Below are 19,499 nucleotides of genomic sequence, written 5' to 3' on the forward strand. Positions count from 1 at the left end.
ATAGCATTTTCCAAGATGGAAACAACTTCTTCTTCTTCTTCTTCTTCTTCTTCTTCTTCTTCTTCTTCTTCTTCTTCTTCTTCTTCTTCTTCTTCTTCTTCTTCTTCTTCTCTTCTTCTTCTTCTTCTTCTTCTTCTTCTCCTCCTCCTCCTCCTCCTCCTCCTTCTCCTCCTCCTCCTCCTCCTCCTTCTCCTCCTCCTCCTCCCTCCTTCTCCTCCTCCTCCTCCTTCTCCTCCTCCTCCTCCTCCACGAGGCGGTTGGGGTTAAGTGACATGTCCAGGGTCACACAGCTAGCAAGTGTCTGGTCTGAGACCAGATTTGAAATCAGGTCCTCCTGACTCCAGGGTTGGTGCTGTATCCACTGTGCCACCTAGCTGCCCCAAGATGCAAACTTCTTGAAGCACAACACAATTGAGAAGATTCTCTTGGTTACCTTGTCTGTTTCTTTGCCTTTGTATATAATTGGCATTATATAGGATGGCCTGAAAAGTCATAATGCAATGTAAATCATCAAAGTTTAAAATTGCACTAAGGCAGTTAAGGGTTTTAAGGTATTAAGGGATCAGTAAAAAGGTTAGTGCTGATTTTGAATGTTTGGTTTCTTGAAAACATTTAATGGAGTAAGAATGATGGGACCATATGGTATGACTGGATGCAAGGCTAAGTTTTTAAGTTCTGGGTGTCTGATGTCTCTTTTAGTTTTTGGTCAGTGATCAGAATGTATTTATTTTACAAATGCTGGCTGGAAGTGGGCTTGTGGTCATAGCTCAGAGGGTCATTAAATCAATTCAGGAATTCAGCAAGTGTGCAATGAGTAGCTATTATTTATACAGCCCTGCGTTGTGGGCATAGGATATACAAGAGATTATGTATCTGCCTACCTACCTACCAGCCACATTTTAAAGCTGTCTTCATATTTATTGTTTGACTGTTAGCCATGGAACAGTGACTTCTCCAGAGAATTAAAGTGAATATTATACAGAGAGCAATGGAGAAAGGCTTGGTGGGTGTGAGCAGGCTGCAGTATAGACAGGATGCTTAAAACTGCCCAAGACTTTTGACCTTGTGTAAACAATAGGGAACTTTGAAGAAAAACTGTAATAAAAGCTGTCTTTGGAGGAAGTATACAATCAGAAGAGAAGATGGGCTAGTCATGTGGTGAGTGAAGAAGAGCAAATGGACAGCTTGCATATTCCACTGGTATATCTACAGTGTCAAGAGAAATCGAGGAAGGTGCCCAGCACATTGGGTGAACCCCTTGATGTGAACAGGAGGAATGGAAATGTCTAGCAGGATGGGTTGTAATTAGCACTGATGGAGGGAACGTCTTAATTGATGAGATCACAGGTTTGTTTGGGTTTTTGGGTATGTCTAGTGCTATGTCTTTTTGCCTGTTTGATCTGACATAAAATGTCAGATTTGGGAGGGACCTTGTAGATTAGCAGCCTAACCTTTAAGCTGCTATTTGGGGAGAAGAGTCTACCATACATTAAACAATTAGGGAACAATGCAAGTTGGTATGGAGCCAAAGCATTAGATTGTGGAGCATAGGCAGTGATTATAATTCAGAGAAGGGAGCGGTCTCATCCTCTTTTACATGCAGCCATCCAAACCTGCTTTCACGTCCTACATTGTAAGAACTGATGCTTGGATCTTGCAGTATGGACATAGCTATATGGACTACTGTCTATTTTAAAACTTTTTAAAAACACCTCTTCACTGTAAGGCGTTAATGAGAGATACCACACCTATGTAGAAAAATGTGATTCAAAGTAGTTTAAAGAGAGAAGGAGCAATTAGGGAAGACTTCAAGGGAGGAAGTCCCATCTTGAAGGAAGGTGATGAAAGAGTATGTTTCAGATCTGTACGTGTGGCCGAAAGGAATGGGAGATAGAAAGTTCACTTCAGAATACAGCTAGTATACCCGTTTGGCTTAAACAGAGTTATGTTAAAGGGAAGAAATGTGAAACAGTTCTGGAAATATCAGTTAAAGCTGGGTTGTAGAAGGCCCTACATACCATGCTGAATAGTCCCTAAATTTTTTTGACCAAGGAAATGACATGACCTATGCCTTTGGAAGAATATTTTGGTACCATGTGGAGGGTGAATTGTATGGTGCAGAGAAGATGGTGTGATCTATATAGCAGGTGAGGATAGGGGTTTTTGGATGGGAATTAAATAAAAATACTTTGCCTAGGTTATTGGGAAAATGCTGGAAATTGGCCTAGGAGTTTTTTGTCTTTCACGTTGGAGACTTAAATTTTCTCAAAAATGAAGATGAAGATAATTTTGACTGAGGTTTTTCTGGCAATAGATGGGTAAAATTCAACTAGGGTTGCAGCCTCATTAATGTTTATTGGTTATTACTACTTTAGACTTTCTGTTCCAACAAAAGCATATGTCTGTTGACTTCAGTTAGTTATGTTATTCCCAGTTTTCAATGGGAGAATTTGAATTGCCAAGAAAAAAAGAACTACTCTTTTCAAGTAGCATTGATGAAGAATAAAGCCTAGAGACCTAGATTTCTAGTTTCTTCCAGAATCCCTTATTGGCTCCCTGTGGTCTCTTCCCCCAAGAGAGGTAGAAAATATTGATTTTGGGGAAACAGACGCACAGCCCAGATGCTGGTAATTAACATCTTATCTCAGCCCTGGTCAGGCTTCTGCCTTCCTAGCAACAGATGTTTCTGCAGAGTAAATATTATTGACTCTGCTTGGCTCCTCTTTCTGTGTGCTTGTGTATGAAGTTGGTTATAGGAGCAAGATGCCAGAGAACTTGGCCTGCTCCCAGCACTTTCACCAGCCTCTCCTTTCTCTTTCTCTGTGGTGGAATGTGACTCTTGGATTCCTCTCAGAGTCAGAGTGAATGATAATTGGAACGGATCTGTCCTGACTGGGTGTCTGAGGCGCATAATATATTCAGGATATCACTAATCCTCCATGGGTGTGAAAAGGAAAATATGCTGTGTTTCCCAAACAAAGTTGCTGATACATGGGCATGCCAGCTGAGGTCTTGGAAACAGGAGATAGCTTTGGATGGGCCTATGGCCTTACCTCTCACCCCTTCACCTCCCACCCGGATCAAAATGGTCTAGCAAAGGTCCTATTTGCTTTTTTGTTTTTGTTTTGTTTTGGTTTGTTTGCTAGGCAGTGGGGTTAAGTGACTTTCCCAGGATCACACAGCCAGTACATGTCAAAGTGTCTGAGGCCAGATTTGAACTCAAGTCCTCCTGACTCTAGGGCCAGTGCTCTATCCACTGTGCCACCTGGTTGTCCCCATATTTGCAAAATCTCTTTAAAAATGCACCAGAAATGTACTCTTTGTTATACTGATAGGGAGCGTGTGCATATTTCAGACTAGGATAGTGTGATATAGAGAGAGCTGGCCTTAGAATTGGGGAGACCTGGGTTCAAGTACCACCTCAGATGCCTACTGGGTGACCCTGGGAAGGTTATTTAACTTCTTACGTCCTAGGCAACGCTAAGGGAGAGTGAGGGCCAGCTGGTGTTGGTAGAGGGAATTTCCTTTTAGGCAGTCCCCTGTACCAGTGAAAAGACAGGTTCGGTCTAAAAACAAAAACTCAAGCAGAATAAACTCCGTATCATAACTAGGTGGTGAATCAGATTTCCCATTTCCTTTTCCCACCCTGCCCTTCACTGTCCCACGTCTCCACCTCTCCTCTTTGAGGCCCAGCCCAGTCATTCTCCCTGACACCCTGCTTCATCTCCCCCCCCACCCCCTCCCATTGTTGCATTGTGGGGAGGTTTGACTCTGCATTGGAATCTCCAAGTGGTGGGTGACTCCGAAAGTGTTTTTTAGGAATTGTGCCAGTTTGGATACCAAAGGTGAACCCAGAATGCAGAAATTCTACACTCTGCTGTCACCTCTGGTTGATCACCTCAGTTGAGTAGGGCCCTGGGGATCAGTTCGTGTGCATAATGGGAAACATAGCTTGGGATGTTTCCTGTGAATACAAACAGGTCTGACTGATAAGAGAGCAGAAAATTAACTGCTAGGAGGTGCAGGGGATAGAGCACCAAGTTTGAAGTTGGGAAGACCTGAGTTCAAATTTAGCCTAACACTTACTAGCTGTTAAGTAAGTCACTTAACCTCTGTTTGCCTTAGTTTCCTCATCTGTAAAATTTAGATAAATAATATTTACCTCCCAGGGGTATTGTGAAGATAAATGAGATAGTACTTTTAGCTATTGTTATTATTAACTGTTATCATGGAGAGGTTGATAAAGGTTTTAAAAAGCCTTTTTATTTATCATTTGTTTTTATGTCATCTTCATTTCTAAATGTCTCTCTCCCCTAATCAGAGAGCCATTCCTTGTAACAAAGAGAGGGGAGGGATAGAAGAGAGAATAGCAGTTGAACAAAATTTATATATCAAATGAATCTGCTACTATATGCAATGACCCACGTCTATAGCTCCCCACCTCTACAAAGAAAAGAGGGAGGTATATTTTCTCGTCCTTTTTTTTAGGGTCAAGCTTGGATATTCTTGTTACAAGAGCATTCAGTTTCATTTTGAAGAAGGTTTTACAAGTTCATTCTCGTAGGGTGCTTTATCTTGATTTTAAGATTCTCTATGAAGTGTGAATCAGTGTGTTCTTTTTTTGAAGCCAAGTTTTGGGATTCTCTTGCTTTTCCTATGTAGTTATTTTAGCTAGCTTGGGTCTTAATATCAAATCCCTTCCCCCCACCCTCCATAACCAGGAAAGCTTCTTTTTACTTTGCTCCATCCAGGGCAGCTGGCATCCCTGTCAGCCACACACCGAGCCATTGACTAGCTAGTGACAGATAGTGTGTGCTATGTGTTATTGGACAGAGAAATTGAGGTAACTTTTTGAAACATAGGACTATCCGTTTCAGACAGGTCCTGTTGAAAACCATGCATGCTACTAAGTGGGTCCCCCTGTAAAAAGACTTCACAGAGGCACCATTGTTCACTCTCTTATATTTGGTCCCCATTGGCAGGGGCTCCTGGCCTAGTAGCTCTTCATGAGGATTCTGGATTCTTGCCCAAGCCCGGGTTTCATTTCACTTTTATCATTTGGCTAGGTTGATTGTCCAACTGGAGAACTTTTGTTTGTATTTTTCTGTTCCCCTGTGATGGGGAAGCAAAGAATAGGTAGTTGGGAAAGTACAGAAATGAACCTTCTTTATTTTTCTTCTCACAGTCATTCCTTTGTAAAGGAAAGACCAGGGAAACATTTTTCATAAGGTGAGAAGCAGTACAAACAATACCATATGGGTCAACTCAAGTGCTGCTCTTTTTGGAGGGGGAGTTGGTGGTGGTGGTAGGATTCCCTGCCTTCCCCTTTTCTTTTCTCAATTTATTCTCCTTTCTGCTTGTTGATCAGTCATGGTGTGGTAGAAAAGGGTGTCACATCTAGAGTCAGAGGTCCTGGGTTTGAATCCTGTCTCTTCCGATCCGAAGATCCTCCATAGTTCTAACTTCTGTATCTGCCTGTTCTAGTTGTCCCAAGGCCTGGCTGTATTCCCTGAGTAATGCTGTCAGTTTACATCAGTCAATGACAGACAAGCAGCAGTAATAGTAGGAATATGTAATAATGATAATAATAATAACAATAACATTCCAACTCATGCGTATTCCTTCTCCAGTCTCTGTTGTCTCTTCTGTCTATACATACATACATGCATACACACACACTTGTATACACACACTCGAGTAATCTACACATATATGCACTTAAGGGAATAATTTACATATGGATCAAGGGTATCCTTGGTGAATACATAAGGAAGGAAATAAGTATTTATTAAGCGTCATGTACCAGACACTGTGCTAAGCAATTTATAATTAATCTCATTTGCTCCTCACCACCACCCTAGGAGGTAGATGCTATCCTTATCTTAATTTTATAAACGAGGAAACTGAGGCAGACAGAAGTTAAATGACTTGCCAAGGGTCTGAGGCTGGATTTGAACTCATGAAGATCTTCCTGACTCCAGGCTTGGTACTCTATCCACCGAGGCATCTACTTGCTCATAGTGTAAAGAAAAGCCAGCCAAATATTCAAAACATCTTTTATGGACAAGGAATTATCTTAAGGCCCTGGAGATCTAGAGACACACAATTAGAATGGTACTAACTCTGGAGATCTCTGGACTGAGGAATTAACGCCGCCCTCCCTGCCCCATCCTCCGGTGATGGACTTAGTAACTCCTGAGGACTGCGTCTGGAGGGCTGTGGTCCCTTTCTCCTGGGGAGTTCTGACGCTCTTGGTGAGCTGGAGCAGCTGTATTGGAGGCAGGTCTTGCTGACAGGCATGCCTCATTTCCCTTCCCTGAGGCATTTAAACATAATGCCATTTTCCCTAGTCCCCGGAGAAAAAGCCATGAAGGCAATTGGAGTGATTAGAGGCCTCCCCGGGAAGGCTACACAGGGCACATATGGGATTGAGCTACGAAAAGTCTGTACTGAGCAATAGCATTTGTCAGTTCAGGTCGCTCAAAGTTAGCTTGGAGGTTTCAGATTCCCAGCAGAAGTTAAGGCGTTGTGAAAGATCATTTGTTTTTATTACTGCATTAAACAGAAGCTTATTTTTTAATCTTCCACAAGGAGTTCGGAGTACTTTATAAACACCATATGTGTACGTGCACACTCTCATACGGTGCTCATTGGTTGCAAGAGCCTGGGACTCCTGTTGGCAAAGAGGAGTCCTTTGGAGTTCAAGGTCAGATGAAATAGTTCAAATTGACATCTGCCAGGTCCCCGTGATCTGCCAGGTTACTCTTGGGAGAAAAAAAAAAGTCCCATATTGTTTTGTTGTTTTTAATGAGGTCATTTAGGGATGTGTTGCTTTTATTTTATACTTCAGGAGGAAGAGGAAGTGTGAGGTCACCTGCCATCAGGGTTAACAGCAGGTTGGCCATATTTATGAACTAATGGCTGTGACTTTTTCTGCATCTCTTTGCACAGACTGGGTAGAAAGATCACCGGTATTGGAGTTAGAAGACCTGGTTTAGAATCTGGGTGCTGTCACTGCATAACTAAGGGCAGCTAGATGGCGCAGTGGATAGAGCACTGGCTTCATCTTCCTGAGTTCAAATCCAGCCTCAGACACTTGCTGTGTGACTCTGGGCAAGTCACTAAACCCTGTTTGCCTCAGTTTCTTCATCTGTAAAATGAGCTGGAGAAGGAAATGGCAAACCACTCCAGTATCTTTGCCAAGGAGACATCAGATGGGGTCATGAAGGGTTGGAAATGACTGACACAACTAAACCGACTTAGTAACTATGACCTGGGGCAAGTCATTCAGGAACACTAAGCCTCTGTTTCCTCATCTGTAGAGTGGGAGTAATATTCTTACACTAATTGTATTATAGGACTGAGAATCAAATGAGATAATGTATGTAAAAATTTTGTTAAACTTTAAAGATCATATATATGCCAGATCATTATTAGTAGTATTATGAAGATATCTAGGGGAGTGTTCAAAGTCAACAGACAAAAAAACTATCCTTAGGTGCTGAGGATATAGAGACAAACATATGGCCCCTGGTCTTAGAGAACTTTAGGGATACAACATATAAACAGTACAATTAGGAGGTTCAGGAAAGACATTGTGTAAGATGTGGGCATCTGAGCCTTCATAACTACTGATGTGGTCCTTAAGATGCTACATTACTGTTACAGCTTTAAAGCTGCCAAGAATTCTAGTGGTGGTAAGGAGAGAGTACATTCAGATACGAGGTTCATCAGGAGCAAAGGCACAGAGGTGGGAGATGTGCTGAATTCAGAAAATAAGAAGCAGGCCTAGTTAGCTGAAATAGGGAGGGGAGGGAAATAGTATGAAATAGATCTCTAAGTAAGTTAGAGCCACACTGTCAAGGGCCAGGCTGAAAAGTTTGTGTTTTACAGAGTTCCACTGAAGATTTCTCCAGTGGTTGAGAGACATGGTTAGACTTATATCTTATAAAGATTATTTTGAGGGGCAGCTAGTTGTCATAGTGGATAGAGTACTGGCCCTGAAGTCAGGAGGACCTGAGTTCCAGTCTGGCCTCAGACTGGACACTTAGTAGTTGTGTGACCCAAATTCCCGCCCCCCCCCAAAAAAAAAAGTTTTGGTGGCTGTGTGGAAATTGGAATGGATGTAGGAGGCCAGTTAATAGCCCAGGTGAGAGGTGATAAGCGACCTCAGCTAGTGTGACGACTGTTTTAAGTGGAGAGGAAAAACGCAGGAGGGGTTGTGAAGGTAATTAAAGGTAACTGATTATATATGGGGTGAGAATTGAGCATGTCCCCAAGGACAGTAACCTGCTTGACTGAAAGGGTGGTAATATTTTCAACAGAAACAGGGAAGTTTAGAAAAGTGGCAGATTTAGAAGGGAATATTGAAGAAAATTTAGAAGGGAATATAATGAGCTCCATGTTGGACATGTTGAGTTTGAGACTCTTAATTTGCAGAAAATGTATAGATGAGACCCTCTTTGGAAAATCCCCTTTTGTGTTAAATAAGAACCCCTGTCAGTAAAATGGTTAACAGCTGTTAGTAATTAGTTAAGAAACACTACTTCATATACATTTCTTTTTCTCTATTTCTTGACAGATTTGTCTTCTGCCAAGCGGAAATTTGCTGATTCCCTAAATGAATTTAAGTTCCAATGCATAGGAGATGCAGAGACAGATGATGAAATGTGCATCGGTAAGTTGGGGAACTGGTAAGTTTGAAAATAGTTGAGATGCTTTTCTTAGGGATTCCATAATGACGTGCTTTCTGAGAAAGAATGTATGACCATGGTTTGATAATAATATTTTACTTTTTATACATATTACACTCATGGATTGTTCAAGCTGGTTGGCATCTAAGATCATCTAGTCCAGAGACATGGGAGTTGTTTAACAAAATAAATAAAAATATAGTGCATAATGTTGGCAGCTAGGTGGTGCAGTAGATAGAGCGCCAGGCCTGGAGTCAGGAAGACCTGAGTTCAAATTCGGCCTCAGACACTCACTAGCTATCATTTAACTCTGTTTGCCTCAGTTTCCTCATCTGTAAAATGAGCTGGAGAAAGAAACCACTCCAGTGTCTTTGCCAGGAAAACCCCAAACAGTGTCACTAAGTGTTGAACACAGCTGAAATGACTGAACTACAAAAACATGTTAGTTTTTGGTGGACTTGTGCAGGGATCCTTTTTACACCACTGATCTAGTCCAATACCCACCTTACTTCACACACAAGAGAAACGAGACAGAGTTTGAGGGGCTTGTCCCAAACCTCACTCATGACACTGCTGGGAGAGCTGAGACTCGAATCCAAGTTTCTCTGGACTCATGACAGCTATGTGCAGCTGAGAGGCCTCTCAGTACAGCAGTAAGACGCCCTAGACAAGGAGTCAGGAAACCCGACTCCATGTCCAGGGTGTAGGGCATCTTTCTGTTGTACTGTGAGGCCTCTCAGCTGCCTACAGCTGTCATGAGTCCAGAAGACCATGTCAATAGGCCCATTATTGGACTGAGCTTTTGAGGCCTTGAGTATCTTGGGAATGGGGAGGTGGGCTATTTATAATTCTTTAGCCTGGAAAATTCTGTGGCTTTTCTTTAATGGCTGTGCTCAATCGCAATGTCTGGAGCTTATAGAGGGGTTAAAAAATAGAAGAGAATACCTGTAGATAAGGAAGGCTGAGGAGAGACGAAACAAATTTTTCAACGATTTGGCCTTTGCCAAATCAGTTCACCATATACTATTCCTGTTTCTGCTTTGGCTGACAATGTATGATTTTGAGAGCATTTGATTTGAAGCCAGGAGACAGGGATTCAAAACCTGTCTCTGATAACTTAATATCTTTGACCATAGGCAAGTCAGAAAAACTTCTTTGGGCCTCACTTTTCTCAATTGTAGAATGGGGATAATGGTACCTGTGATACTTCTTCACAGGATTGTTACGAGGATTACTCATTGTGATAAGGTACTCTCTAAGCCTTAAAATGCTATGTAAATATAAATTTTTTGGTTACTATTGTTATTACTACTATTATTATTATTACTGTAGTGGTTGGATAAACAAGGATAGAAAAATCAAGAAATTGTACTTTCTCAGGGTACCACCACTGCTCAACCCCCTCCCCCTCAAAAACCCCCCAAAACAAAACAAAAACCAAACAGCTGAACAGAAAAAACCCAAAAACCATTCCAAAGACTGGCCTACAAAATCCGTATCAGAAAAATTCAAGATAGAGACCCCAAATCTGTACATGTAGCTTTGGCCTCAGGATAGGTGTAACACACTTGCCTGTGACCCTTAGGGATGATTTAGTGATGGTGTGGTGGGGTCCCACTCCACATCCTGCTCGTTCATCTGAGCCCTGCTATTCATAGAAGCTATAGAAATTACTGGCTGTCTGTATTGTGGGATATGAGGGAAAGCCAGTGTTGTGCTTCCCCTGTTGGGATCTCTGCTTGGTTGGTGTGGTGGCTGAAGGAAAAGGCCAAGTTCCTGACACCATTAGAATTAGCTGAAACTGACGACAAAGGGTTGAGGAGGTCATTTTCTGGACAGGAAATCTTTGAACTCCAAAGCAGACTACCTTCTCCCCAGCAAGCTTCTCACTGTATTTATTCCTATAGTACTTCTCTCCCCCACTTCCCCTCTAGTCTCGAGGGCCACTCCTCTTTCCACCCCCAGGTCCCCATACTCCTGGGTATAGTCACATCTTTTCCTTGAGGAAATCCTTTTTTTCTCCACAAAGGCCATAACGTTGCTGCATAGTACAAAAATACATTTCTAGATCATTTTTTAATGGTCACTGATTAAAAAAAGAAAAAGAGAAAAGAAGCCAGTGTGGGGAAGGGACTGGCTTTTGACCTTTGAACTGAGTTGGAGGGTGGATCCCTTGGGGACAAAGAAAGGGAGTGGATAGTACAGAATGTTGAAAGCTCATTATCTCCTTGTCACCCCATCCTCTGTCTTTTTCAGCAAGGTCTTTGCAAGAGTTTGCCACTGTTCTCAGGAATCTTGAAGATGAGCGGATACGGATGGTAGGTATGATTAGGATCGTCTTAGCACCAAACACCCACCCTGCCCCTGCCCCACCTTGGGGGTTCACTGAACTGTGACCCGGTTCTTGTGGGTGTCATCTCTCCCATTAGAATGGAAGCTCTTTGAGGCCATTTCATTTTTTTGGGGGGGGTATCCCCAGTGCCCAGCACGTAGTAGGTGCTTAAGAAAAGGAGATTAATATGTACTGGCCCAGGAATTAGCAAGTCAGTGCTTTACTCCTAACTTTTTGTTGATTTAAGTATGTTACTTAGATTAACACACTTAGCTTCACTATGTCAAATCTTTAATGGTCCAGTTCAGTATGGGACTCATTTATTAAGTGTGCTAGATGCTTGTGATGCAAAAAACAAAATAAAAATAAAATAAAAAGTAGTCTGACTTTAACTTTTCCTGGGGTGGGGGTGGGATGCAACATATAAACCATAGTCACTTCTTAAGTCTTGCACTGGTGGAGAACCTCTGATATTCTCTCATATTTCCAATTCTCTGGAATAGCATAGAACAGGGATGGGGAACCTGCAGCCTCCAGGCCACGTGTGGCCTTTTAGGTCCTTGGGTGTGGCCTTTTGACTGAGTCCACGTTTTACAGAACAAGTCCTTTTATTAAGGGGATTTGTTTTTCGAAGTTTGGATTCAGTCAAAGGGCCACACTTGGGGACCTAGGGCCACAGATTCCCCACCCCTGATATAAACAGATAAATATACACATGATAATTTGAAGGAGAACAAGCACTAAATTAGGAGAACAGTCTCCCAATAGGATGTGGCATGAGAATGGAGCTATTGAATGAAACTGTAGATTCTAAGGATTGGAGAGAATATAGTATATTAGAAAGGGGGTGGGGCACTGAGAAGGGAGATGTAATGCTAATCTCAAGCGAATAAGCCAGTTTAGCTAGAAATAAGAATCTGTGAGTGTTGGGAAATCAATTTGGAATGGTAGGCTGAAGTTGGCCTGAGAAGGACTATTTTAAATTCTAAGCTCAGGAGTTTACATTTTATCCCAGAGAAGTTCTTAATGTGGGATCTGTGAACCTTAAAAAAAAAATGACAGTTGATTTTCTTTGTAATCCTTTGTATTTTCTTTTATACATTTAAAACCGATCATTCTGAGAAGGGGCCCATAGCTTTTACCAAACTGCCACAGGGGTCAATGACACAATATGGGTTAGGAAGCACTTTTCTAGAGGCAATAGGGAGCCACTGAAGATTCTTGAAAGGGGGAGGCACATAGTCAGACTAGTGCTTTAGGAATATATTGACAGTTTTTTGGAGGACGAATTGAAGTGCAAAGACCCTAGAAGCTGGTAGTCCAATTAGGAGGCTGTTGCTGATGTCCAGGTGAGAGGTGATTAGGGATTTAATTATGGAACACATTCAAGAGATAAGTGGAATATAAATATGTGGCAGGTGATGTTTCTTTTCAGAGTCCAATAGAGTGAGTCATGTTCAGTGAATGGAGATGATGGCATATGTAACATGCTCTGAGCTCCTAAGAACAGGGGGCATTGTTTAATTTCAAGGATTAAATACTGCCTTCAACATTTTTATTTCCTTTCCTGGCTGCTGATATGCTGGCACTTTTCCAGTTTGGCAGTGTGGGGTAGTGGGTGATGGACTCTATAAAGTCTATTTGCCTTTTCCTCAGAATTCCTTAAATTCCAGTCTTAAAGGGTGGTTTGAAAGCTGCTTTTGGTGGTATGATGGCCTCTTCACTCATCAGGCCCTGGGCAAGTATCCAAGGGTTAGAGGGGATTTGGTTACTGAGTACTTTTCTCCTCCTCTTTTTCCATGCCCCCAAATCCAGTGCCTTTGACCAAGCAGGTTGGCTGGCAGAGAAAGCTTTTGGAAGTGGGGGAGGGGGGCAGGCTGATGCCTCCCTCTCTGACTGGCTACTGCTTTTTGCTTTAGCAGAGAGCATATGCTTCATGCTGGTTTAGGAGATAACAGAGTTTTTACTCCACAATCAGTAGATTGTCTTCCAGGCAGGATAGGAGCTTCCAAGAACAGAGGTAGGCATCATCCCTTTTCTCTAGAGCATTCACCGTAGGAGGTTGGGGGTTGGGGAAAGGGATTGTGGTAGGGGTGTTGAATGCATCTGCCTGAGAGAGGGAAGTGACTCCCTTGGGGTCTTGTTCTTGGCAGAATTTAGTGTTGGGGGTGGGGAAACATCACAATGCACTGCTCTCCAAACTGCCTTGACCCCGTGTTGACAGAACAATGGCTTATTCTTTTCAGTCAGGCTATGAATTCTGCTTATTAGAGCCAGTGAGTCAGGTTACCCTTGGTTACATCAATGTCTCTTGCTTCTCCGGATCACTTCCCTGCCCCCATTTCCTGTGGCTGGTTGGCTCTTTATTATTTATTGACTAACTCCTATGTGCTGATGGGTAGTGTGAGGGATGAAGAAATAGTATTGGATAGAATTCCTGTACTCAAAGAGCTTACAGTTTCAATTTCAAAGACAAGACATAAAACATGTATGATTTAGCAGTATGTCTTTGGACAACTCCCTTCACCTCTGGGCTACCATTTCCTCCACTGTACAATGAGATGATTAGACCATTAGATGATAACTATGACCCTTGCCAGCTCTAATGGACTGTGCCTCAATGGACAGTAAATAATTGGCTCTAGTGAACTAAATGAATTTAAATAACATCCCTGCTCGTAGAAGCTCAAGACATTTCCCATATGCCATCATCTTCATTTACTTAAGCACCACTCACTAAAGGGAAATATTGCCTACCATCCACCATTATTATATCAGTCCACTTCCACGTGTCTGAACATAGTGAACTAAGAAATTCAATTGTACATAAAGAATCGTCCTCTACAGAAGTGCTTCCTGTTAGGCTAGGCAGATTTCTGACATCAAGTGGAGAAGTTGTATATACAGTAGGTGCTTAATAAATGTCTATTGAAAGAATGATTGAATCTAAATTTAGAGGGGTTGTACATTGTGGTGAGGGATTCAGTTGATGGTCTGCTGAGGTTTTGTGTGGTATGTTGAAAGTTTATTAGTAAAAGTGTAAAAAAGAATAAATATGGACTTCTTCAGTTGACTTGCTTTGGACAGTGTTTGTTAATAGCAGAAACTGAGCTGCTGAAGTTCTTAAAACTATTGTAGTCTAACATCTAGAAACTACCTCTTAATTCTCTCTCTCTTTTTAAAAATGGCATTACTACTTAGCTACCCTCACATATAATTACAAAAGCTCTTTATTATCTGTTGGCTCTTTATGGGGCAAACATTGTTTTTCAAATGATACCCGTGCAATGTGGTGTTCATTCCAGTGTTCATTTAGGCATGGGGTATGGTGTATTTTCTCTGCCACTCATATATTTTCTTCGATGATCTGGGTAGCTGAACTTGGGGCTGCTGTGTGACTGCATAGAAATCACATTTCTCTTTTTGCTTTTTTTCTTGTCAGATTGAAAATGCCAGCGAAGTGCTCATCACACCGCTCGAAAAGTTCCGCAAGGAACAGATTGGGGCTGCCAAGGTGAGATCTCTCAGAAACCTGTGTGGGGCTTTTGGAGAGGATCTCAGTTTGCATTTGGTTCTACCAGTGACTCTCTGTGTGACAAATCTGTGGGCCTCTTTTTCTTAATCTATAAAAAATGAGGACGGCCAGGGAGGGATGGGGAAGGTTGGACTTAATGATGTCTAAGTGGCCTTCTAGCTCTCAATCTGTGATCCTAAATGCCTATGAGCCTGTGACTTGAACATTTCTCAACCTGTTTTTCACAAATTTCTGAATGCCTGAAGTGATATTTACATTTATGTTCTTGGTCGGAACGGTTTTATTATTTGAAGTCTTGAAACTAGATTTAAAAAAAAAATTGTTTTTGTGAGGCAGTGGGGTTAAGTGACTTGCCCAGGGTCACACAGCTGGTGAGTGTTATGTGTCTGAGGCCAGATTTGAACTCCGGTCCTCCTGACTCCAGGGCCTGTGCTCTATTCCCTGTACCACCTAGCTGCCCCCAAAATAGATTTTTAAGCCTTCAGTAACATTTGCCTGCCACATTACCTGTCTCATAGGGTTGTTGTGAAGAGATTACTTTGTAAATACCAAAAGGCTATATAACAGCAATAATACTAATCTTAAAATCTAACATACAGTGTTTAATGGTTTGCAAAGCACTTTATGTGTATTATCTCATTTGTTCTTCATAACAGCCCTGTGAGGTAGGTGATTATTATCCACATTTTATAGATAAGAAAACTTAGAAGTTAAGTGACTTGCCCACTGAGGCCAGATTCAGTCTTCCTGACTCCAGCACTTTATCCTCTTTGCTTCCTTAGCTTCTTTTTATATAACTGTTAATAGTTAATTATTCTTATGAACAAATATAATGATTATGATTCTTCTACTGTAGTTCTCCTTTATTGGGCCATTATGGGGTGAAGATGAAGGTGACCCTGGGTTCTCATTCTTTCAACAAACATTTTATTATATGGGCCTGGTACTTTGCCAGGCACTGAGATATGAAGACAAATATGAAACAATTCCTGCCATTAGGAAGCTTGCATTCCTTTGAGGTTAGGGGACATGATATAACACGTGCACATATAAATAAATAAATAAAATATGTTATATATATACGCACACACTATATATAATATATAATATATATTGCATTATATGTGTGTGTATGTGCATATATATGTATACATACATGTATATGTGTGTGTATCTCTATATAGATATATGTATCTATATCTATCTATCTATCTATCTATCTATCTATCTATCTATCTATAGAGAGTAATGTTGAGGTTCTTGGGAATGGGAGAGAGTGCTAACAACTCTGGGAATCGTAATAGGCCTTATTTAGGACGTGGTACTGGAATTAAACCTTAAAAAAAGCTCAAGATTCTCAGAGTTGGAGGTCAGAAGAGACAACATTATCCAAATTTGTGCCAGGAGAGCACAAGCCTTCTCAGCTTCTACCAGACTAGAAAGACTTAAGGATGTGCCTAGTGAGGAACCATGCTCCTGTGATCTTAGGGGTAGCCTAAGTGAGGAAAGAGGTGGCTATATGATTAGAGGATTGGGAACCTTGGTAGGAATTTTTTTAGCCAATAGCACCTTATTAGGACCGTCTATTAAGGTCTAGATGGGTTGTGCTCTCAGCTAGTAGAATAAGTTTCCATCAAAGTGTTGACATAAAAATAGTAGTGATAGATTAATGGTCATTGCATTAATTTGGGGAGAAATATTTTATACCAGGTGTGTCCCAGATCCCTTATGATGCCCAGTGGAACATGCATTTGTAGTAAGGAGCATTAAGATTCTGAACTAAGACTTCTTGTAGCAAAGATGCCACTATTATTGATGTATGATTATTAAATGATTGCAAAAGGGAATGCTGCTCATTCCTTAAAAAACAGTGCGGACTTCACTGAAATCAGTCCAGCTTATTAGATACCTACTGTATGCAAGGCCTGTGGCTAAATATAAATATATCAAAGATATCTATATCTATATCTATATCTATATCTATATCTATATCTATATCTATATCTATATCTACCTATCTATATATATGTGTATGTGTATATATATATAACATACCTAAGATTATATATGTATATATGTATATATATAATATACCTAAGATTATATATGTATATATGTATATGCACATATATATGTATATTGTGTGAGTGCGCATACACACATATAGCAAAGATAAAAAATGCCTGCACACATAACTTCAAGACAACAGAACATAAGTGTGAAGAGGTACAGCCACACAATGTGTTATACGTAATTCTAGGAAGATCAGAAATCACATTCAAGAGTCAGGGAAAAGGAGGAGGTAACATCCTAAGCTGGGCCTTGAAGGAAAAATGATTGAGAGAGAGCTAGAGCATGCTGATTTTGAGTGCAGGAGTGGCACATTGGGATTACTTGGGCACTGTGAATTGGAGGGGAGAGACTGGAGGCAGGAAAAGCATTTAGGATTATTTTATGCTAGTCTAGGCATGAGGTAATAAAGGCCTTAATTAAGGGGATTGTAGTGTGATTGAAGAGGAGGGGGCAGATAGAGGGATAGAGTCTCATCTTCCCCTTTGGTTAATAACTAGGAAACCTGTAGTGTCTTTGGCCCTTAGCAATGTTTTGGAGGCCAATCGTGGGAAAAATATTTTGTTAGAAACCAATAGAAGTAGAACTGTCTTCAGGGGTTTTCTGCTACTGAATCCATTTGCAGAATGGTTATAGAGTGCCCAGACACAGCCAGTAGCTCCATCTGCAGGCATTAAGGGGTATATCACCTTTGTCCAGGAAAATTTGTTGTCACTTTGATCTCCACGTGGGGAATACTCTAGCTCAAGTGACATTTTTTGGGTGAGATGAAATAATACAGGGGCATTCCATCCAGACCAATATAAGCCCCTCTTACATACAAAAGCACTATGGTTTTATAATACAAAGACAAAATGATAAAGGTCCCTGCTTTCTGGAAGCCTATATGAAACCAGGTACCTACAATGTCCAAATACAGAGATATATACTGGATAAAGGAGGAGGTCATGAATAGCTCTCCCTAGTAATTGGCCATGAGATGAGCCTTGAATGAAGCGAGGAACTCCAAGAGGCAGGGATCCAGGAAGAATATATTGTTGCATTTGGGGAATTGCAAGTAAGCCTTTTTGACTGGTGACAGAAAATGTAAGGGGAGTAGCAAGAAATAAATTTGGAAAGGTAAGCTGGAGCCAGATTGTGAAGGGTTTTAAATGCCAGACTCAAGAATTTATTTACGTTCTCTGTACTATACTCTGTGCTCAGCAAAAAGGATCTTCTCTTGGGGGTTCGTAAATGCTGTGCATCTCCACGCTTTTTCACTGGACATCTCACCTGCCTGGAATGTATTCCCTCTTTACCTTCTCTTCACAGAGACCCTCTATTCCTTTAAGATGGCTGCACAAACACCTTCTGTATAAAACCTTTCCTGATCCCTCAATTGCTCAAACCCCCACTCCCCTACCTTATATTTAATTACTTCATATATGTTTGTATTATTCACTTTTTACCCACTGTGCTTGGCACATAGTAATTGCTTAATAAATACTTATTGATTGATTTATGTTTCTGCTGTAGGAATATATTTGTCTTCTTCATTAGAATGTAAGACCTTTCCAAATAGAGATTATTTCATTCTTTTTACCTATTCCTGGTACTTAGAACGTGCCAGGCATGTTTGGACAGTGTAAGTGTTCGGTAAATTCGTGTTGATCAATGAAATGCCTTTTATGTGCAGAGTACTGTGCAGTTGGGGGTAGGGACATTAGATACACCAACAACTCTGTGAAACTCACAGTTTTAAGGGGAGGATAAGACACACTGACAGCTAATATATGACAGGTGCATTAAAAAGGGGCAAAAGAAAATGCTATTTATCTGTGGTGTGTTAAACCTTAAGAATGTTGTGAATCAGAGATCCAGGATTGAGACACTAACATTTTTGAAACCTGTTTCTATTAAAATTATGTTGAGGATAAACTTAAAAGGAACCATAAAAACTTTAAAGTGGGCTTTGACTTACAAGACTATAGATCCAGCTAGGGCTTTTTTTAAATTTCGAAACACTAAAGAACGTGCTTTTTCCTCCTTACAAATTTAATTCCATTAAGTGATCATTTTTTTAAAATTTAAATTTTATCTTATTTTTCCAGTAAATAAAAAATCTATTTTCTCTCCCTCTCTTCCAGCTTAGGGTGGGGTGGGGGAGGGAATCTTGTCACAAATATGCTTCGATATGCAAAATAAATTTCACGTGTTGACCACATCCAAAAAATGTGCCTTATTCTGCAAATTGTCAAGAGGTGGATGGAATGCTTCATCTTTAGTTCTCTGGAATCCCAGTCGGGTCTTTATGTTGATTAAAGTTCTTAAATATTTCAAAGTTGACTTTAAAGTGTTGTTGCTATAGTACAAATTTTTCTCTTCTTCTGCCGTTGAGCGTTTTCTAAGCACCCACTTTGTGCAGACAGCAGCCTGGCATAGTAAGTGAATAGAAAACTGGCCTTGAAATGTAGAATATCTGGGTTCAAATCTAGCTTCTTCAACAAATCAGCCCTGTGACCCTGTGAGGTATATTATTTGGCTCTCTGTGCCCTGGGCAGCTAACTCTGCAAAACTATGAATTGCAAAAACAATGCTAATTTGCATTGTTTCGGGACTTTCCTTTCCAGGAACTCCCTAAACTGATGATATCTCTGGAGTGCTAGGTCAGGTCAGTAAGCATTTATTAAGCACCTGTTAGAGAATGATAGTAGTAGCTAGAAGGGACCTTGGGGGCATCTAGCCTGCCATTTTCATTTTGTGGTAAACTCTGAGAATATAGAGAAAGGAAAAACACAGTCCCTGCCCTCAAGAGGACTTACAATAGAATAGGGAAAAAAAATCAAACAAACAAAATCCCAAAACTGTGTGTTGGGTGCAGTGAATATAT

General features: G+C 40.9%; 1 protein-coding gene across 4 annotated transcripts in view; it reads left to right on the plus strand.

The window, feature by feature from the left end:
- The window catches only part of ARHGAP26 (Rho GTPase activating protein 26), a 528,120-nt gene that overhangs the window by 129,183 nt on the left and 379,438 nt on the right, over positions 1-19,499 (plus strand). For all 4 annotated transcript variants that reach the window (XM_078150504.1, XM_021004972.2, XM_078150503.1 and 1 more), the window contains exons 2-4: positions 8,582-8,677; positions 10,950-11,011; positions 14,468-14,539. In XM_078150504.1, coding sequence (XP_078006630.1) covers positions 8,582-8,677; positions 10,950-11,011; positions 14,468-14,539 — 230 coding nt within the window. The remainder of the gene's footprint in view (positions 1-8,581; positions 8,678-10,949; positions 11,012-14,467; positions 14,540-19,499) is intronic.

Source organism: Phascolarctos cinereus, unplaced genomic scaffold (genome assembly GCF_003287225.1).
Source record: "Phascolarctos cinereus isolate Bilbo 61053 unplaced genomic scaffold, phaCin_HiC Scaffold_2;HRSCAF=192, whole genome shotgun sequence".
Taxonomy (NCBI): domain Eukaryota; kingdom Metazoa; phylum Chordata; class Mammalia; order Diprotodontia; family Phascolarctidae; genus Phascolarctos; species Phascolarctos cinereus.